The sequence below is a fragment of the Molothrus aeneus genome, chromosome 1, assembly GCF_037042795.1.
Source record: "Molothrus aeneus isolate 106 chromosome 1, BPBGC_Maene_1.0, whole genome shotgun sequence".
Classification (NCBI taxonomy): domain Eukaryota; kingdom Metazoa; phylum Chordata; class Aves; order Passeriformes; family Icteridae; genus Molothrus; species Molothrus aeneus.
The window spans coordinates 137,928,974-137,951,654 of record NC_089646.1 but is presented as its reverse complement, the minus strand read 5'-3'; the positions used below and the strand labels follow the sequence as shown (position 1 = coordinate 137,951,654).

The window sequence follows — 22,681 nt, the reverse complement described above, 5'->3', positions numbered from 1 at the left end:
AGCATGCCAGGAAACCAAGGATGCTCCCACCCTTGTGCCAAGTCCGCTCCTGCTGCTCCCCATGGCAGGGGTGGCACTGAGCAGCTGCCACACTGTTATCTTCACCCAGGTTAACCTCACCCAGGTTATCTTCACCCGGGTTTTCTTCACCCAGCAAACCAAGCCCAGGTGCAGGAATGTGGCATCCAGGCCAAAACAGTGCAGGGACCCTTCTCACTCTCACCTACAGCAGGACACCAAATACCTGACCAGAGAGAGCAAAAGAGACATCCTCCTACCTGAACTAGGAAGGGGCATATAAAACTGAGCTAATTTCATGTGACACTGATTGTCAATCTGTTTTGGCCCCTCTGTTCAATACAAGAAAGCACTCTTTTGTTCTCATCTGCATTACGATCTCATCTATCCAAATGCAGCAGCTTGTTTTAAATCAAGAATTATCTTGGTTCTCCCTGCTTGAATCATTGTTATTGATCATAGCAACTTCAATAAACCCTGCTGCTTACCCAACGGCCTGGGGGCCTGTAGCCATCTCCCCAGCCCTTTGTTCCACATACTGATTCACCTTTCCATCAAGGATTTTGACGTAGCTGCTGCCCTTTTGCGTTATTACCGTGCCCCACCCAAATAATGATTTTATCACTTAATTCTCTTCCAGACCACATTTCGTAAAAGGGAGACCAAGAAAAAAAAAAAAAAAAGAAGAAGAAGAAGGAGAAAAAAAACCCTATGCCCTGCTGGGTGGGTAAACATGGACGAGGTGGGGTTGTCTCACCACATGACAGACACACCCCACACAAAAACCAGAAACATGCCTTTCATTGGGCAGGTTAACATTTTTCTAAAAGTTACTTTCTAGTCCTATCTGATCACTGTCAGGATGAGTAATGCAAAACATTCAATTTCTTGTGGGTTTGGTTCCAGTAGTTACTAAAAGCAGCCAAGTACATGTTTGTTTCTAAACTACTTGAAAACCTTCAGAAAGTTACTTTAGAAAGTTCCTGAGCCCTTATCCAGCACAGGGATTTTACCCGCCTCCATTTTGCACGGTAAACACAAAGCTTCAAAACCATTTATCTTCAAGTACTAACTTTATTTTCTCATTTTCCTTGTTGGAGGATTCTTGCCATGTTCCAGGATGTAGTTAAATGCTAAAAAAGTAGCCCACTGACTCCCCAGGCAGAGACTTATGGAAACAGGTGCCTTTAAAAAAAATGAAAGACTTTGTCAGCTCTCTGACCTGCCAGAGCTCTGTGCATTAGTAACACACAGTGCCTGCTGAGTTCTCCTCAGCTAATTAGAGGACCCGTATGGCAATGAATGGCCTTGACTATAAATACTTCCTGAAAGATCGCTAACAGAGTCAGAGGAAATGGGAAAAAAATGAGATGCAGCTACAGAGAAACTATTTCAGATGTTTCTTGTTTAAAGGGCTGCTTTTTCTTTCCTGAAGTTGCTTAGGGATGACATGCAGTATCCAAGACTTACACCAACTTAATGTGAGAAGTGGGATACAATTATATGCATTGAATTTAATTCTGTAGATATACTACTAAGATGCTGCTATGAGAAGGTGATTGGAAGTGGGACACAATGCCAAAGAACACAAAAACTTCCATCTGTCACCCTGAAAGGACAACTGAAAATTCAGATTTAAACCAAGATCCCACTCTGTGCGCTTGAACCTGCTTATGCTGCTTCTTGTGCTCACAATAAAGCCAGCAACAGCATCTACCAGCATCAGAGAGGCAGGTTTTACCTAAATGTATGTTATTTTTCTGGCCAAGAATTCTATGTGCTTATAAAAGTCTTCTGGAAATCATAAAGGACAGCTCAGCATTTCCACTGCTTTGCAGCTATTTGGCATCCAGCTCTGGGGATAACAGGAGTCAGTACCTTATAATAGGAGAAATGATGATTTGCCACTAGGGACTGTGCCTGATATTTACTACACTGATACTAAATCAATTATATGTAGATTTAATACTTACATACCAATTGCACATTTTTAAATTAGCTCTGCCACTCACCTGCATAGAAGAATGCAAAACAAGGAAAGAGGAAATAATTTTTTCTAATTTTCTATCTCCCCCAAATTTAAAGCTGTATGACCAGCTTTAGCCATATGAATGCCATATGAAATAGCACAAGAGCAAATATCAAAGACAAAAAGAAAATAACTCTTCTCAAAGTAAATGAAAACGTTTTTGAAATGCTGTGATTTCTTGTAGTGTCTAAACAGTCCAATCATTATAGTGCAAAATAATCTCAGTTTAATAGAAGAGTAGATTTTACCCTTTGCACCATATAAAAAGCTCATAGTAAAGGTTAACATAACCTCAGTCATATATTTAATGCTACATCCTGCAGTATGCCTTTGATAAAAATCCATAGTACTTTTGGAATAATGTGACGATCTCTCTCCCTTTGATGGTACACAAATCCCTCCACAAACTATGATTAATACACAAAGTAACCTTGCTGTGTGCAGGTCCATGTGACCCCACAGGACACACACACTGACCTGTGTTATTACTGCATCTTTGTTGGTTAAACTACAACTTCTATACCAACACCTTTAGGTGGGCTAACTAGGCCTGTGTATAGGTCTGAAGGCTCAGGCTACATTTCCCTATTTTGTGGAAAACTTTTATGCTGCAGTGTCCACACAGACCAAAACAGGACACTTCATTTAAAATCAGTTTAGCAAAAAGTTCCTGCTGTCCAAGATCTGCACTGTCAAGGCATTAAACAATCTGCCTGGCCTGGAGTCTGCTGGCTGCCAATGTGCTACCCAAAAAAAGGAACATTTTTGCATCTCAATAGACGTTCCAGTATCAACAAATCTTTCAACTAGAAAATCAGCTACTCTAAGGAAGAGCAGAAATAATGTCCACATTGTACCACGCTGAGGTACATTTTTGGTAATTCCCATTTGTAAAACATACTGATTCACTGTAAGTACAGCTGCTGGAAATCCTTTAATAAGAAAAATAAATTAAAGCTACTCACAGAAGTGTACCAAGCCCCTGAGAAAGATTCTGTTACACACAGCTTGGAAGCATTCTCAGGGATAAAGGTGCATCAACTGCACATGTGTGTTTGCATTGTCTCCAGCTCCCGAAAGGTCACAAGCAGTTTGGTCTTTTAGATTCTAAAAATGAAAGAAATCTTACCCCAATGACTCCCACAAACAATCTACTGCAGCACAGAATCTAGGGAAGGACCATGGTCATCATGTACAGAAGGAATACAAGAAATAGCATATAAATGGCTTAGTCAACATCCAAAGCTGAAAATTACTCCAAGCAATTTCTAAAAATTAATTATCCAGTAAGCATTAAGAATTTCTGTGGACTATGGTATATTTTCACCCCTTCTCCAATTGATTTGCATTGTGTCTGATATCTTACCAAAATGCTAATCACTTTTAAACCTGTAGTATCAACCTCTGTCTACTTAAAAAAATGTGAAAAAATCGTATCTCCTCTTTGCTTTCCCCCCATCATCAAGAAAGTAAAAAATTAAAAGCATGTGGTATTGCTGCTACTGTCAAATCATTACAAGTCATTTGTAATAAGCAGAACCACTTTATAAATACAGAATAGCCAGTACAACCAAAGGGATGTGTTAGGAACTTTCTTTTTTAGTCCATTTCTCAGTGTTTATTCACTGAGTAATTCCAAATTTTTGGCTTCCTCTGTGTCAATCTTCAGGGGGAAAAAAATGAAGGTGTCCACAGTGATTTTATTATAGGTTTTGTTTCCTAGTCACCAGTCGTCCTGGGATACAGTGTTTTGCATAAGCATTCATTATATGATACTAGAAGGATGTATTGAGTTAACACTTTGCTTTCAGAGAGGACCAACTTTTAGACAGCATTAGCTGCTCCTACTAGCTATTTCATATTAGAAAAATAAATGTAGAGAAAACTAGATAATAATGAGTAGATAATAATGAGAGATTTGCTTAACAACACAGTGCAATTTTTTTTTTATTTCAGAGGATTACAAAAATTAGCTTTTTCAAGAATGGATGGTAAATTCTTTTCTGAACAATTTTTATTTCTCTCTGGGCCAATTGAGCTTCTGGGCATACATATGTGTATGACAGATAATCCTTGACACTAAGCTCACACTAAGCTCCCAATGGTCAAGCTGACCATCTCTTTGTCTTCTTATTTGAGGCTCCAGTACTGCATCTCATAACTCTGTCTGCAGAAAACTAAATCAAGAGCAAATTAAAGGAGTTGGGTTTCTATGATCTTTTTCACAGATTGAAAAGAAGAGGGAACTAGTATCACTCACAGAATCATACTCCCAATATCGCCTATCCTACATATCACCCCTTACCTTCAAGAAGTTTCAATTCTCATTTTGTTTTCTCTATCCATCAATCATGATGAAATACGTAATATTAGGGACTCTGTTCAGCAGATGAAAAAAATTAATCTCCTTTCCCCCACTTTTTTTTAAAATATTTCAAGCTGACAAAAGCAACTTGCCTAATTTTCTAAGAAAAGTGAAAATTCAAATATTATCAGTAAGGAAAAGACACAGACAAACAAGTCCTTGGCACAATAGAGTTCAAAGAGCGTGGCAGCTAAAGGTGTACACAAAAGTAATTCCTGTTTGAAGGACTGAATGTTTTATCAACCACTATAAACACAATCTGCTAATAAACCATTATAAAAGAAAAGTAGAGTTGTACACACTTTAAAATGTAAGGAACGAATTTATATGCACTGTTAATACACAAAAGTAAGACCTTTATCTTTTTTCCAGAGAAGTATGGAAGATATAGGTTTTTTACTCCCAGAAGTGATGAGTATGGAAGATACAGGTTTTTTAGACCCAGAAGTAATCACATTATTTTGAAATTGATAAAATATTAATTTGAAAAAATATGTATATATAAAAGTGGCTTTATATAAATACTTTAAAAAAGCATCTGAAGTTATTTTTAAAATGGCATAAGAAGCAGCCAGCATACAGTTACAGGAATTCCACTGCTGCATGGGTTTATGTACGTATTTTAATACCTATTTCGTGTTGGAGGAGAGAAATATAATCCTGCCATCCACAGTGAGCACATATCCAGGTTAGCAACAAGGAACCTATCATACTGTAACTGCTTCTCATACACTTAAAATCTGAGAACAATAACTAAGGTACAAAAGTTTGTGGTCTCCCTAAATTGCGTGCAGGGTTTAAGTTACAGACACTCTATTTTATAATTAGAATGGCTGCAGTATTTTTAAGAACATTGACTTAATTTAAAACAGCTTTTAAGACTCCTATATGTACAGAGACAGATATACCTGTGTATAATCTTAGTAGACCATGGAATAAAACATTTATCTTCCTTTTTACATGTTACATGTGACATTGTTACACTAATTGATGCTATGGTTACAAATGCTGTTATAAAAGACAAAAAAGGAAAACAACAGATCATCACTTCCATTCTAGTGAGCTTTGTCTGCAGACTGACTGCTCCTGTGGCAAGTTTCTATAAATTCAGATAGGGAGCAGCTCCTGAAAACATGTGATGACTTCAGGAGAAAAGTATTTATTTGTCTCCCTGTTCAGCTCCTCAGAATATGAGATCTCTTCTAAGCTCAATTTTCTCTACAGTGGGAAAAACACACCTTGATGGAAGGGAAACTTCCTTGTATATAGATCCTTTTGTTTAAAAAAAAAAATTAATTATTTGGTGGGACAAATATTTACCTTCTCTTATCACATGAGAACATGAGATCCTTTCTTTTCTTTTTTTGTTTTTCTTTTTTTTTTTGTTTCTAAGGCAACCAGACAAGTCTCAAAATTTATATATAATTATGTTGTTTCACAAAAAAAGGTTACTTTTTATTAATATTTAACTCACATTTCATATTCTTAGATATGTAGTAATATAAAATCCTGCTTAAGTGCGAACTGTCACACCACCAAAATTTAAGAGGTGATTAGTTGTTTTAGTGTAACAGATGTGCAGCCTTCTGGGGTTCTAAACCTCCCTTCTTCACATGCATCACCAACCTGCACAATTAGCAGGAATGATTAAACAAAATTCAATCAGAGCTAAATAGCAAAAGCAGAAGCTTACCAATACTCCATCAATACATAGATTGCTTTATGTGAACACTTTGGAAAATTTACCTGCCAGTTTGGCTCTACAAATTTGAGTCTTTCCTTGACTTTTTTTTTTTCCATGCCCTAAAAGAACCCCAACCACATTACTCTGGACCTGAAGAAATCATTTGCACAGCCAATCAAACATAACATACATGCAATCATAAAAAGCAAAAGGGGGGGAAAAAAAAGGTTTCCTACCCGTAATAAGGACTGGGATTCGTCTTTTGCCTTGCCGTCCCCGGATCCAGAGTAGGGCTGGCTGAGCTGCCCGGCTTTCTCTGCTGCTCCGGCTGGGACACCCTGCAGGAAACCCTTGCCCTCCACTGCCAAGCCATAAATGGGCCTTGCGAGATGGGCAGCTTCTACATTTGGACTATCCCTTAAAGGCTTTGGCTGCTCTTGGCCGACAGACACGGGGGTCAGTAAGCCTAGACTGGTCTGCGGGTATGATGGGCTCCCCCTCAAAATGTCTGTTCCTCTCCAGGTCACATTGCGAAGATCATCACTGGGACTGTCAGTCCAGCCTTTCTCCTTGAGCACTTCCTTATCTTCTATCTTTTCTCTCTTCACTATGCTGTCAGATATGGGCTCCCCTAATTTGGGGTCTGGATTAATCAGACTGTAGACCTTAAGGTCAATTTTTGGCTCTTCCTTGATGGACGAAACGCCATGAGTGTCCTCCCCGTTGGCTGTAGTGATGTCCATCTCCTGACAGTGCACAGTGTTGAAGTGCTCTAGTAGTGACTGAGTGTCAACAGCTGTGAAGCTGCACTGACGGCATTTGTAGCAGTTGTGTACTCGCCTGGAAGAAAACAAGAAGCACATTAACAGGAGAGTCACCCCTTGGCCTTCCCTCTCACAGTGGTTTTACCTACCAAGATTAAGAAAATAAAGCAAACTTACAGTATGACCCTGTCTAAATAAAGCAAGCAGGTTTACTTTGGTATCTTATACAGCAGGGCAAAAATACTGCTGATTTTTCCTCTCATGCCTTGCAATGGCCTCCTATTGTTCCTTCACATTCCATGGTATTATTCTAAACTTCATAAAATTTTCACTGGGATTTTGTGTTTTTCTTCTTCAGTTTGCTGCAATATACTTTTCACTTTCTGCTGCAGCAGGAACACTAAAAAATATACTTTTCAACCAAAATCAAATAGAAGAGGACAGTTCTCTTGTTATTAAAAAAAGACTTCAAAATAACATAAATCTATGTTTGAAAGTTAAAACATTTTAAAAAGTCCTTTACTTTCTACCTATTCCATATACTTTTGCTTGACAAGATGATTTTGAACCAAGCTCTGATTAACTTAGGGATAAGAATACACCAAAGGACAGAAGGCTGTACACAAGAGACAGCAGTGTACACTTGGTTCTCCATGGACCTTTTAACACAACTTAAAAAGATGCAGCTCCAAAGATAAAGCACAATAGTTGGCTGTGTCACTACAAACTGCCTTTCCCGTCAAATATAGAAATTCTTGGGTAGGAGCTGTGGAACAGAGTGGAATAGCACGCCTTCCTGTTTTTACTCTAAAAGCCTATAAAAAGTACTGCATTACTAAATTATGTAAAGCATATGTTGCTACATGAGAACAACATGTTAGCCACTTACTGTATCTATCATAGGAACAGAACACTGTTTATGAGCTCTCTAATGCCATTATGAATAATTGTTCATAGCACAGGAGTGGTCAGAGCCTCTCATCAGGCTCCAGGCCCCGCTGCACCCAGCATCCTACCAAAGCAGAGCAAAATTTCATCCGTGCCCTGCAAAATGTACAGAACTCGGCGAGAGCTTCTCCCTACAGACACGCTCACAAATCCACACCCCAGGCATTCGGAGTCTCAACAGTGTCTTTAGCCAAACTAAAAAAATGAGCCTTTCACTATCCACACAGGACAAAACTCGTATGAGAGATCTGTTACTGCCTTGACTCCAATTGTTAGAATTAATTCTTTTAAGGCCAAAGCTTTGTCTCAGTGAAGTCAATGGCAAAACTCCCATTGACTTCAGTAAGAGCAGGATTTGGCTCTTGGTGCATCTGTAGAATTGGAATGATACACAAAATGTCCCTTTTAGACTATGATAGTTTAGAAGGGACAGCTTGCCAAACTTATTAAACCCCCTTGCCTTCCTTCTCTCCTTTTGTTGGAAAAACAAACCATATGTTATTTACATTGTCTGATTTTCTTGCAGTTGTGTCAGCGCACAGACATGAGTACACATTCGGATTCATGCTTTTCAGCCCTTGTGAAATATCAGTTTTCTTTTTGTCATTTTCCGTATTTATATTCATTTTAAGGGACTGGATGGTCTTGTTCCATTATGCAAAAAATAGATTCAGCCTTATGGCAACAAAACTTACTTGTGGGAGAGCAAGCTGTGGGTTAAAATCTTGCTCTGGCCACGTTCCTTTCGTTCGTTCTACAATTACGTTTTATTAAAATCAGCTTGTCTCTCAATGCGACACTAATATATTCTCTCTTGCAACTCAATTCTTTTCTAAACCAAGCTTAATTCTCTCCCTAACCAAAAAAAAAAAAAAAAAAAGAGTGCTATCTGATCAAAACCATTTTATAAATACAAAAAGCCAAGTTATAAAGAGGGTCAGCCCTGTAAAGGTGGGATACCATCAGAGAAGTCCAAGTTAGACAGGGGCTAGTTATCTTAAAAGCCAAGTTAAACAAGACACCATTTGGGGCTAATGGCTCAACCACATACACTCCCCATGTGAAAGTTTATCAATCCTTTGGGACACTACTTAGCCCTAAGTGTCTCTTGTTTAACTTGGCCATTTCAACAGCTAACCCCCTTCCTAACTTGGCTCTCATCTACAGATATCACACCTCCAAACAGCTGATCTTTTTCTGCCTAACTTGTCTTTTTTTATTTTTCCATTCCACACTGGCTAAATGTTTTTGATCAGGAGCCATATACACCACACTTCTGAGGACACAAATAAATGCTGAATATTACATGCAGTTGTAATTACATGGCTGAGGCCCAGATACAATCACCCGTATTACATTAAAGGTTTGTTAATTTAAATTATTTCTAACTGATTCAAAGACAGTCATATAAGCATTCCTTCATTCTTCCATGAGACTGTGATAAGCACTGTGATGTGGAAAAAATGAGGATATACTTCAGTAGACAGTAACCCAACAGGCTTTTTTCTTTCAGAATGTATAGTTTCCAGTATGCATTAAAAATCTGCCATCAGCATTATAAATCTTGATACTTCATATGGGTTTGTCCTGTGTATTATTCAATCCCCAAGCTCCAATATGTCAGCTAAAGTTTGGAGCTGTCCAATATAAGTCACAGTCCCAAATAATAAAATAGTAACTATCATCAGCCATTAGAAAACTTTTGAAAGTTGGAAACTTATTCTTTCCCAGAACAAGGCATAAAAAGAAAATGTTTTCTTCTCAGTTTTCACTCCACCCTGACAGCAAGCAGGGAAACAAATTTGCAGTGTTTGATTTCTCTTTTACTAGAAATTAAGCCTACTCTGCTTCTAAAAGCCCAAGTTACATCTAGAGTTGTGTGCAAAGCTCTTCAAGGCTAAGCAACAAAATTTTAAGAATTCCAGTCAGCAAAGTACACAAGAAGCATTCCTGTGCTTTACCTCAAAGTTACACTTTACAGCTAAACCACAGCTATACCATCTGAAACTCTGAATGTCTGATGCTATACTGTGTGTTGGTACAGAGCTACTCTAAGAAGAAGAAAATCTTGAGATGGAAGAAAGTGATGTAAATGAAGAAGAAAACAGTACTCTTCCTTCTTTGTTATTGTTTATACAGCCCTCAAGAACACTAACAGCAGGTTCAAGCCATAAACTGGCATTCTTTCCAATGTGGCATTGGGCTGGCAATGTTATCCCATCCACTGAGGTCACTTAGCATTATCATTTCTACTAGAAAATGAAGCAAAGACCTGATTATTTATGGACAGTAAAACATTTATGGCCCAATCCCAAGATTAAATATCAAGAAATTCAGGCAAAACCTTTGCTGCGCAGTTACATTCTGAGAACTAAAAAAAATCTTATCATTATTTGTACTGAAAAGTACTTGAATTGAGCACTGTAAGATACAAGGATTTTCCCTCACAAAATCTTTATGTTGGAGAGATTACACGGTTGGAGTTTTTTAAAGATTTAATGTTCTTTATTTGAACTTCCTAACAGGCTGCAAGACTCCCAACATTAGCCAATTGTTAATTAAGTCTTGTTGACATACTTCTAACTAGTCTGAAGTATTACAAAACACCATCTTCTACAAAACAAGTAATTTTTTTTTAATTACCTGAAGACAGTCCTAAGCTCTAGGGCATAGAAAATATTCTGGAAGAAGGTATGGCTGTCATCTCACTTCCATTTTTTCACATTTTATTTTAGTTATAAATAAAATAATTACTATAATTTCTCATGAAGAAGCAGGTTTATAAGAAAGTTAACTTTTGAGATGGGTGCTGCACTCAAGCTGTTCAGAAGAAAAGACAGCCAGCAAAGCAAGGAAGAAAATGCACCATAGTGTTGGAAGGGAGAGGAGACAGGGCAGAGTGGAGAGCAAGACTGAGATCAAAGGAGAGCAAAAGCCATTGGCAAGAGCAAACAAGTTCAGAGCAGTGAATTAAGGTGTCAGGAGGATGGAAAAGGCCCTCATAGCTGCTGCTATTGTTCAGAGTGAAGGTTTCTGCTTTGTTCTAAAACTGGGAGCTAGTGGGCCTCAACTGACATTTTTTCCCGGAGTTTCTTCTCTGGGGGAAGTGTCCCAAAGGCGCCACATTTCCATAATCTATATATCTGAGACCCTGCTCTGGCTTTTTGTGCCTGACAGTCTGAGGGTCAGTCCCAACAGCCCTGTCCCCAACACCCCATCCCTGAGCTGCAGTCCAGGCACTGGGGAGACACAAGCCCCAAGCACTCCTTTGCCTTTTGCCCTTCTGCCTCCTTTATCTTTGGAGGCAGGATATTATTTCATGAACTCGAAATTAATTTCTAAAGAGAGCCTTACAAAACTGCTGCCATCCACATTTTCAAAATTATTTATTAGAAAAATTATTCTACCCCATTGCCAAAGCTTCTATTTCATTTGAGTCTTTACATTTTCATATCATATTTTGCAATTTAATGAATCACTATCCTACCTTGTTTTTAAAAAGCTTAAAAGATTTTTCAGCATAGCACTTCTAATTATAACTAGCACTGATCAAATGCTTTCAGTCAAGTAAGGTTTTACAAGAAAAATTCTATCTTTTGCCAAATTGAAAAAATGCACTGTTTTCCCACATTTTAGCACAATTATACGAAAAAAGAGGCACTTCTGCAAGAAGCTGCTTTGATTTTACAAAACTAATCAAAATTAATTATTTTGGAACAAGCAGGAAAATAATCTCTAGACTAAGTGAAACAACATGCAAAATTTGCCCAAATACTCAGTTTGATTTTTATCTAAATTAAAAGTGTTGGCATCTTCTGGCTCATCAGAATACCAGACAGTTTTAAGAAAAAACTAAGCTTTGCAATGAACATGAATAGTATCTGATTCCTCAGAGGTATAATGGAAAATGAGTAGTAGCAGAATTAGTGGAAAATGGAGGCCAATAAATCTTCTAGGGATTTATTTGAATAAGCACATTTTAGTGAAGTTTAAATACAAGTAAACTCAAGTGCAATGTGATTCATTGACTTCAGATTTAAATGAACAGCTCTCAAATAATCATGTCAAGAAATACTGAATGAGCGCTAAGTGTAAATATACATTTCTGTGGAAAGAAAAATTGGAAAGAACTGCTTTTGCAAATTCTAATACTGTTGCAAATACATGGCTGCAAAGGAATAACATTGAGATATTAAAAATTTTTTAGCTAGCAATACACAGTGAAATTTTAGATGTAGAGCCAAAAGGAAGCAAAATAAATAATAAAATAAATTAAGCATGTTGTTCAGACACATGACTCGAAAATTAAAATAGTGCAGAGAAAAAAATATATGAATCAAAATATGTAAGTAGCACCTAAAGCCAACACTGATACTCCAGATTATCAAGGCTAAATCTAAATATGGCAACTGCAGAACATTTTTTTCCACTACATTAATGTTTAGTATTATGTTTACTGTTAGAATCCATTCAGCTCCTTATTATATAAATGAAGAGGTTTTAGAGACATGGGCATGTACAGCATTTTAAATATATCAGATGTACATAATGTGCGGCATAAAAGTGTTGAGACAAATTCTGATTAAGAAATAGAGAAGCCCAGTTGGATGTGAGGTGACTACATTAGCATGTTTCTGTCTATCAACCAACACTACTATTTATAGATGTTCTACTTCTTAAAATATGAACTGTACTCTGTCTTTAGGTTCTAAAATACAAAAAGGGAAAGAAACCACATATCTGATACATGCCAGACTTCTACTAAAAAAAAAAGGCCTGGTAATAGTTATAATGCCTCAAAAGTTTTAGTTTGAATAGAGTGAAAATTAGGTTATACATAGAAAAACAATAAAACCTGCTGGTGTTTGCCATTACAGAGCAAACAAACTGAACTAACTTATGTGATTTCAAAAAAGATGGACAGTGGGGGAAAACAGCAGCAGTACAAGTGGAAAAGAAACAAAATTTATATTATCAAGGGGGAATTACAGGAGAAAGGGAAAGAAGTTAGCAGTTATGGGGACATTGTACTTTGCTTTACACACGCCCTCAGAGTAGTCAATAATGTCATAGACTGGGGTTAACAGAGTATGTTGCTCAAGTGTTTTAAACAAAATAGTCTAATCTTAGACAAACAATTTGAGACTAAAATGCTTAAAGTGTATCTCTTGATTTTCCAAAGTTCAGTTCCCTGTGACTACTGCCAGAACTGCAGGGTGCTGAGCCCTCCAAAGGAGCAGCTACAACTACCCCATCTCAGGCTTAGCACTTAATTTTAAAAGTCATGGCTTCTCCTTTCTTGAGAAAAAGGATCCTAGCTCGGCATGCTTGTTAAAACTTAAATTACCAGTTGCAGCAAAATAAAAGGTTGGATTCTTTCAGTAAAGGAGCCATTTCAATCTTCCAGTTACTTAACCACTAAAAAAAGATCATGCCATGCCCCAGCAGCGGACAAAGTGCTGCCTATGGAGTTCTTCAGCATGGCTCAAAGCTGTTATAATAATGCTTGGAACTTAGATACCACTTTTCATCTTCAAAGCAGTTTACAAACATTAACTAATTAATCCACACAACATCCCTCAGGCCCACTTGGATCAAAAATGGGGAACTGCATGCTGGGACCTGAATCCTCTGTGGGCCCTAGCTCCAAATTAAAGATGAGCAATCTGCTCTTTTTTTTTTTTTTCTAAATAGACTCCTGATATATTGCCAATGCAGCCCTCTGTTGGGCAACATTTGGATGCCCCCAGCTTTAATCTCTATTAAAGTATCATGCCCCAGTCTGCCTTTGTTAATTTTGGATGTCTTGGAATCTATTAAATGTGGCACAGTTTCTTGAGCTTTTAACAAAGCTTTAGCTTTGAAAATGCATCTTCTTTTGTCTTCATTCTAGCTGGCTTCCACACAAAGATCTTTTAGATGAGATAGATACTGAAGTTTTCCGTTGTTGTTGACGCATTAGCCTTAACTATTAACATATTCAGCACGATTTTCTAATATTTAACATCACTTTTGCAGTGGCACATAACTGTTGCTCTTTACAAACGCTAAGAGCCAGCTCCTCCTCTGATGCAAACTGGACTGCCAGTTTACAACAGCCCAGGAACTGACCCAAGAAGTTTAGCAGGGAGTTGGCTGCTACTATGACATTGTGTCAGACTGAGTCAGGAGACTGGCTGCATCCACCTCCAAATAGGAACATTAGCATTTAAAATAAACAGAATGACACTGTAAACCAGCAACACGAAAATAAGCATCTGCAAAAGGATCTTGGGGAATGACATCAACAGACAAAAGAGTGTCTACTCCCAGTGGGAAACGAACACCAAAACAGCAGTGGAATGCTCTTAAACTAATTATTACATTGCTGGACTTGGGAATGGAAAATACTACAAAAAGGTAGTACATTGAAGCACTGTTATGGAGCATAAAGGGTTCACAGTCTATCTTGGAAAGTAAAGCCATTTGTGTTCCCTGACTGAATGAAGATGCCAACTTTCTCAGAAAAACCTAAACTAAAATAGCACCTATAGTACCTAAAAGATTCTGGGTGGAAAATAGCTGACCAAACCTCAAATATGCTGAAACTTTAGCATCTGCACACAAATCCAAATTTCTCTCTCCTCTGCACAGGTTTAAATGTATAATTAAATCCACCAACTTAGCTGGTGGTTTTCCAAAACAAAGTGGATATTGGATTGGACTCTGACTGTAAAGATTTATATCTATACACATTCCTATTTTGATTTCCAGCTTCCTCAAATGTTTGAGGAATGGTGACATTTAATTAAGAAACTATGGAGGGGGCGCTGTTTGGGTTCCAATCATTAATCATTTGAAACTTCACCATACCTGTAGTGTCGGAAAATCTCTTCTTCCACCTGGGTGGTAAAGTCACATTTGGTACATGAGTGTTCTTTGTTCTCCTTGAGCGTCAGCGGCCCCTCTGCCCCTGGCAGGGCGTTTGTTTCTGGTTTGACATCAGACGCTTGGCCTTCGTGTGCATTCTCATAGTGGAGCAGGAGAACGTCCACGTCGGGAGTGGAGAATGAGCACTGATGGCACTGGTGTTTGACTCTAGAGCTTCCTGTCACCCCTGGAGACAGGTGCAAAAGCAAGAGAGCACAGTGGGAACAATTACTTTTTCTGCAAGCAAATGGGTAAGTAATTTCTCCAAGGTGCTTTTCTGGGCTGCAGAGGCCTCGGGGACAGAACTGACAGTGCTTAATGGTACATTTATGAATGTTGTGTAGCTGCTGATAGTGACGGAGAAGTGGGCCCACCACTATTACATCTGGGCCATGGCTCTTTGAATACCTAAAGTCACAAAACTGACAGTTGTAGCTTGTCACCATGCTGTCCTCTGCTCCTTTGCTACTCAAGTCTTTCTTTTTTGCCACACTCGCACCCTTTTCTGTCTTTGTCACTAACTCCCCATCTGTATTTTTGGCTAGATCATTCTGGTTAATGACAGATCCCCTAGAAAGCTTATCATTCAGATCTGGGTGGAGGCTTCCTGCCTGGCTTCCCCCATGCTGTTTGCTGTAATGTTCTAATAGTTTCAAAGAGCTGGACGATTCACAGCTGAAACTGCAAAATTTACACCAGTAGTAACTGGTAGTATCGGTACCATTTTGTCTAGAGGAATCTATTGGCTTGATGGGCACCGAATATCCAACTGGCGTATCATCTCCTGCTTTTACAGTGATTCTGTCTTGCCACTTCCCCAAGTCTCCAGAATCACATGGTCGAAGAGTAGGACTGGATTTATTGGAGTTTTTCTCTGAAGTTTTACCAGTATCAGAGGAGGGAAGGGCTGCTTTCATTTTGTTTGGGTGAGTCTGTAAGAAGTGTTGCTCTAGTTCAGTGGAAGAGTTGCCCATGTAGGTGAAATTGCAGAATTTGCAGCGGAAGTACTTGGTGTTGCCTTGGCAATCTGGAGTTTTCCGCCCAATTCCAATGAAGGTTCCACCTAAAGTAACCTGTGAATAAAGAATAAGGTCATTTTAGCTCCACTGTATATTTATTCAAATAGCAAGGAGTGGAAGTGGGGGGGAAAGAGAAATAGAGAGGAATTGATTCATAAGCTTATTTTATTAATCACTGCCACCATTTTCATGTGTACCATGTAAGATATCATACATATACCCTCACATTTGTATTTAACATTTGTTGATGAATATTTTTAAATGTTTCTCATAGCTGAATATATATTCCATATGAATAACAAATACATTGATTTGCAGAGACTGAGGCAAACGTGCAGAAGATTATCTTAGTGCTGATAGGACTGTTCCTTCCTTCACTGTATCATTAAATAGTATCACTGACAGAAGATCCAATAATCAGTTCCCACAGCTCTGAACCCTTTGAAAGCAGACTTTCCTGGGAGACTATACCAGGTGTGGAAGAAAAAAAACAACCCTCAGTCTTCTGACTTAGATGCTTTAATCATATTTGTTCTTTACAGACAAAGAGAATTGCTTTCTAAATTCAAGCAAGCAAAAATTTAATTTCAAATAACAAATTCAGTTTGTTGTGTCGGGAGTACGACCAATTCTTACAAAGATCATAACTACACGAGTATCCAGTATCCACCAGGATGCCTTTTGACAGAGCCATACTGGCTGATGTCTCAAACAAAAGGCAGTTTTCTCAAGGATTACTCACTGCAGACATTCTCCAAGGAAATCTTCTGTTCCTCTCATGCACAGAGCTCAATTTAGTAAAACAACGATGGAAAAACTACAGTAGAAAAATGGCATGTGGCAAAGAAAACTACCACACCCAAGCCCATGACATCACTAATTACACACACAAAAAATAAGGTAGGTCTACTTAACTGTTCTGATGATGTCTGAGCAAAATGCTCTGCAGGAAGGGAAGAAGGCTTCCAGGGCTGATGTTATTAAAGCCCGTGTTCTCACAGCAAGGCAGGCCTGCCCTTCCCAGGAGTGCACCACACCTGCCCCTGACATCAGGGGGAGATTTGCTGCTCCTGTACAACTGGTTTGGTTTGAAGGCCAAAGAAACAATCTCTCTCATTTTGTCTCTTGACAAAAATGTCACCATTGCAAAGCTTCTTTTTCTGAGTAGCAAATAGTGTACAGCATCCAGAAGATAATTCCCAAAATCCACAGACATCGACTCCTTTGCCATCATCCAGTCTATGCCACATGGTGTAGACATGGGTGGAAGCTCCCTTGTGACATACTCTCATTTTTTACACCCAGAAAATGTCTTACAGGGAATATAAAATTGAGCCTTGCAGAGTTTGATTTGCATTCTCCCAACCAGTAAATGTATTACTACATTTCTGCAGGTTTCAGTTCTAATGCAATAGGCAAATGGTGTAATTATTTTTCTTCTCCTCCTCAACAGCTATGCCACAAAGATAACATGATCACTGCTCATTGAGTACCACACCAAATGGAAAGACTCAGACATACAGAGAGCATGAAATGTAAACATTTTTAAATGTAATATTAATAATGCCTTTTAGCCATTTAGCTCAGAAAATGAAATGCTATCCTTTATACCTCATCAGAATTGAGCATGTATAGTGAGGCAATGAGTTACTAAACCATGATATAATGAGCTGCCTCTCTTCAGCCTCCAAATCTTTCTTCTGTTTATTTTTTTTCTTAAGGAAGCAAAATCCCCATGCACTGGTTAAAACTTTTCCTTAAATAAACTGAAAATGGCTTTCTGTTTGTTTAGGAAACATATCTCATTAGGCAATGGTGAGTCAGGCAGGCAAATCATTAGGACTTAGCTGTAAGAACATTTTCACTTTCAACTGGGACTCTACATTCTGCTATCAAATTATGAACTTGGTTTTGAAGAGGTTCTTTGCAAGAGGGATGTTTAACAGGTCTTCTGTAGTGCAGGAGTTACCTCCCTTTATTTATTTTATGGCAGGCAAGAATTGGAGACAAAGCCAGGCTGAGCCTGATCCCATTGACAAAAGTGGGATATGGGCTTGCCTTCCAGTATCTAGCACTTAAGGTCTTCATCCAGTGCATTATTTCAATGTTCAAAGTCTTAGTGGTGTCAAAAGACAACTTAAAGAAAGCACTGATGCAATTAAGTAAATAGAAAATAACAGCAGTTCACTGCATGATTACATAAGCTGTAAGGTGATCTGGTTTCGTTCATTTAATTAGATATGTGTGTTTGTTCTGTGTATGCACAGAAGACTGACCAAAATGCTTTACCTTAAATGGCTCTAATGAGTAAATACACTGATTACTCTCAACTGTCCAGCCACAGAGTTACAGATAACAAACCTATTTTGCAGACACTCTATGGACGTCAGTTACAAACTCTGAGTGACAATAATCCCAGCTGCCAGTCATTGCTAATTACTTTTATTTCAGAACATTGGTAAAATGTATAGTACTACTATTTTCTACACTGGACTCTAAATCACATCACTTCTGTAACTTGTGCTAATCCTGCTTAGTGGTCTACACAGCAAGTTTGTGTTCCATGCTAATACATCCTTCCCTGCATCACAAGAGGATAAAGTAGAATTAAATATTTCCACAGTGCTTGTGTTAAGTTCTTGTAATGTGGGAGATACATCTTTACATCACTCGAATGTAATTGATTACCAGTTATTGGTTCGGAATTTCCCTGAATACCTGCCACAATTCAAAATAATTCTTTGCATTAGACCATGCATGTGAAAAGTAATTCAGGGTCACCTTAATGTTATTACACTCAAAAGCCTCCTTTCATACATAGCAAAGCCTACTGAAAGTTCCATGAAGGTCGTCATTCAAAGACAACTAAAGAAACTGATTTCCATGCAGAGAGGTTGGGAGAAGCACTTGAAGTGACAGTATAAACTGAATCTGTTTCAACTTTCAGCCAGCCACATTTGAAAGAAACCCACACATTTGCAGAACTGTTTGGATTCCCACACTTTGCTCAAATCTTGGCTTGATTTCCAGATTTTCCAGTTACACGTTGTATGTCTATGTACAGGCACTAAACTTCTTCACTGGGGGATGTAATTGTCCTTCACCTTCTGCTTTCTCTGATCTGCCCCACAAAGAGGAAAAGTAAAGGAGAATGAGAAAGCAGAATATGGCTGGATGGATGGATGGATGGATACAGATAGAGAGATAGAGATATAGATAGAGATTAGATAGATAGATAGATAGATGATAGATAGATAGATAGATAGATAGATAGATAGATAGATAGATAGATAGATAGATAGATAGATAGATAGATAGATATTGAGGTATACATACTATAGCAATCAATATCCACATTTCTGTGTGGTATCAGAAGTGATAGATTCTTGTATTTACTCCCTTATTTCATTCTAATCCCAACAAAATTTCATCTCCTGCACTGCTCTAACAGAGTTACATTTCCTTAAGTAGACACTTCTTCCCAACATAAAAAAGAACCTAAAGAAAAGCAATGCTAAAATTCTGCAATTCTGTTCTAGCACTGGAGTCCAAAGTTAGTGACACAGCCAGTAACAGTCATGAACAGAGGTACAGCTTGTAGAGGAAATATAGGAGCAACTATAGATCAACAGTTCCCTCAACACACAAAGGAGAAAATTAATCTTCACAATTCTCTTTTTAAAGAGAACCTAACATACAAGTTCAGACTGTGGAAACATGATTTAATTCTTCCCTTCATTTGCTTATGAAACCTTGGGATTATCACTTACTTCTGCAGCATCTCAACTATGGCAATATAGTTGGTATTAATTATTACGCTGTACAAAAAAAAGACAGATATTAGAATGGTTTTTCCATTCTTGTGCTAGATGTGGTTGCACTGATATTCTTTAAAAATTACTCTTCAAAGCTCTGTCTCATTCTGGGATTAGACTGAAATATATTTCACAGTAAGAGTTCCATAAACTCAAAACTCTTAATCATTAAGTTTATTCATCAGTGGGGGAAATTGTCAAAATCTGAAGCTCATGTGTTAATACAACTAAGCTATCTCCTCAAACACCACACACATTTCCAAAAATAGCCAGAAAAAGGAGAAAAGATAGCACGATAATTGACAGTGTTTCAAGATGTACTTTCTAAAGTATGTTGGCAAGTACGTCAACAAAGCTGTGTAATTGCACTATATGTTTCCAACAGATATGTCTACATTAATTAGTCAAGACAATGATTTCATGGAATAGATGGACTTGAGCAAAAAGAAGTACTTTCTTCTTTTTTTTTTTTTAATGGGTCTTTGATTTTTATTTTGCCCTTGGTCCAAATGCTACCCCTATTCTCTCTCCTGCTTTTCAAAATTCAGTCCTAAATTCCATCACACCAAACCAGTTTACAAATACTTCTTACAGAACCAGAAAAAATCACCAAGGAAGAGAAAATCTGCCCACTCCTGTATTCATGTATTTCATGCAGAAAATTCTACCAGCAGCAACTATATCCACATAAGAGATTCAACCACAAGGATTACATGCTCAGGGTAAAGCTGTCTTTGACCCCTGGCTTCTTCTGCAAGTACTGATTAGAATCCATCTGCACTGGAACATCAAATGTTAATCTTTTTTTTTTTTTTTTTTTTTTTTTTCTTACCTGGGTTACAGCTTTGGCTAATCAGGAGGTGAAAGGCTCCAGATCCCTTACCAATCTTCTGAGCCATCCAGTCTGCCTTTGCAACTACTCTTAATCTTCTAATCCTAAAATATTTTCTAATGCTCTTGTTTATTCATTTGCTTTGTGCAATATAGCATCCAGAACATTTTAACCATCCCACATTTATGAAGTTCTTCATGTCATGCAGGCCAGAACAGATTCCTGGCTTTCATGCAAGTTTGTGTAACACCACCCAGTTCTCTAACCTCCCCTGTGGAGAATTCACTCCCTCTCACTCTCTTTCTGCATTTTAAACTAGGAGAGTCTTCAGAGTATATTCTTAAAACTATTTACTTTGATTAATTTATAGGTACATAAATCTATGTTGCACAAGTGAAGCAAAAACTCGGGGCAAACGCCTGGCTTTCTGGGCTGTTCATACTTACCAAAACAAGAAAGCAAGCTATTGGATCACATTCATTCAAAGTAAGTGCATTCTTCTTGAGATTTATTCTGTTGCCATTGAACCCAACACAGTTTTTGTGTCATTAGAATTTTTTAAGTATTTTTAAAACAAAGACTGTGACAGAACAATAACAGAACTTAAATTAAGATCAGGAGACCAGATGTGCAAAACCAACAAAAGAAAGAAAGAGAAAATCAAGACTTTCATTTGCTAACTAGTGCTACTAGACTAGTATCTAAAGAAGCACCATTCCTTCTATTCTCTGCAGATAAAATTACCAGACAGTTCCTTGGCTACTGTAAACTCACACAGCCTTACAGGCTTAGAGGCAAACTCGCACTGATTTATACCAGAAGAAAACCTAGTTGGTTTCTTTTTTCCCCAGGAACTTTATTTTTTGAGCTCTCATCCTTTCTGTAGGCTATCTTAGCAGTTTATAACTTTAAATATAAGCACTAATTTTACTAGTCTCACCAACTGTTTTTATTAGCCGCTCTTCAAACACTACCAAATACCCCTGCAATAAGGTAAGGAATATCAACACATAACTTCGCTTTGAAGCCTGTGAGTATATATCACATCAGTTGTTCCACAAACTGTCCATCCCAATATTCTAATATGAGTATAGACTACTTCTCACTGCAAGGCAGCTAAAATAGCTTATTTCTGCTACAGAGCAAGGCAATGTTTCCAGGCACTTACTGTGTAAGTGCAGCTGACATGCTGTAAATCACTACCCATCATTCTGAAGAGTAAACGTGCAAATATCTCCATAGAAGTGGTATAAAGAACTTCTACTGCATATAATCGTACAAATCATTGCCTATGAGCTATTGTCAATATAGAAGTTAAATACCTCTTCCATGTGCTTTTTCACATAATATTTGTAAATATGCGTGTATGCAGTTACACATGCATTAAGAAGCAAATATATGTATATGTTGCTCCCAAGCAAATGCATATGGACTTCTTTATATGTGTGATTTACCACCACCAATTTCTCTACCTGCCATCATTTTTTTTTCATGTCAGTTGTTTAAAAGAGATGACTGGATCCTGTGCTTCTGAGAAGTGACACTCTCAAGTGTGCAATGCAACCTCCAAGCCTGATCATGACCCAGAAGTAAGATTCAAAATAAATAGGTATGCCCACGTGCAGGTGCAACACTCAAAGAGAGCTTGATAGTTTTCAGTTTATCAGCAAAGTGCCCAGGGAGTCTGCAACATGGCTGACATGAAGTGGGCCTTGTGTGACATCCACCTTCATGCAAGTTCCGTCCTAACATATGCTGCAAAAACTAGCATGGCACAATGTACTCAACAAGATCGGGGTACATAATATGCAGCAACAGTTGTTCAGTTTAGTTAATTCTAATTCCTGTATTCTGGACAATTAAGCCAAAATCAGTGAGACAAACAATATAAAATTTGGATCCATTTCTAAGCATGCAAGGAAAAGGAAATTCATTCATATGCATGTTTGCTCACGTCAACCACTTATGCACCTGTGTCACCTTCTAGGAAGCCCACTTGATAACAAAGAACTTTAAGGTTTGATTTGCTAATAATACAAAAAAGAAAATGCTGTACTTGTTTATGCCACCAATCTGTAATTCTCACTTCATCACTATGAGTTCCTTTGCCAAAATCACCAAAACTTTATCATGAGAAGCGCTGCTGATTACAACTGTACCCCTAAAAATTCCGACATTTTTTTAGGTCTTACCTTCACAGCTTCATATTCAATCTAACTGTTAATAAATGCATGGAGGACAAAAAGCAGAACACACAAATAAAATCACTGTTTCTCATTCAGCTGAATCCTAGGTAGA

General features: G+C 38.0%; 1 protein-coding gene across 3 annotated transcripts in view; it reads right to left on the bottom strand.

Annotated features, from left to right (window-relative positions):
• TRPS1 (transcriptional repressor GATA binding 1) overlaps window positions 1-22,681 on the bottom strand; it is a 206,694-nt gene that overhangs the window by 135,435 nt on the left and 48,578 nt on the right. For 2 of the 3 annotated variants that reach the window (XM_066548157.1, XM_066548164.1), the window contains exons 4-5: window positions 14,661-15,790; window positions 6,333-6,936 (exon numbers count right to left, since the gene is read on the bottom strand). In XM_066548157.1, coding sequence (XP_066404254.1) covers window positions 6,333-6,936; window positions 14,661-15,790 — 1,734 coding nt within the window. The remainder of the gene's footprint in view (window positions 1-6,332; window positions 6,937-14,660; window positions 15,791-22,681) is intronic. The other variant, XM_066548171.1, reaches the window with a different exon arrangement.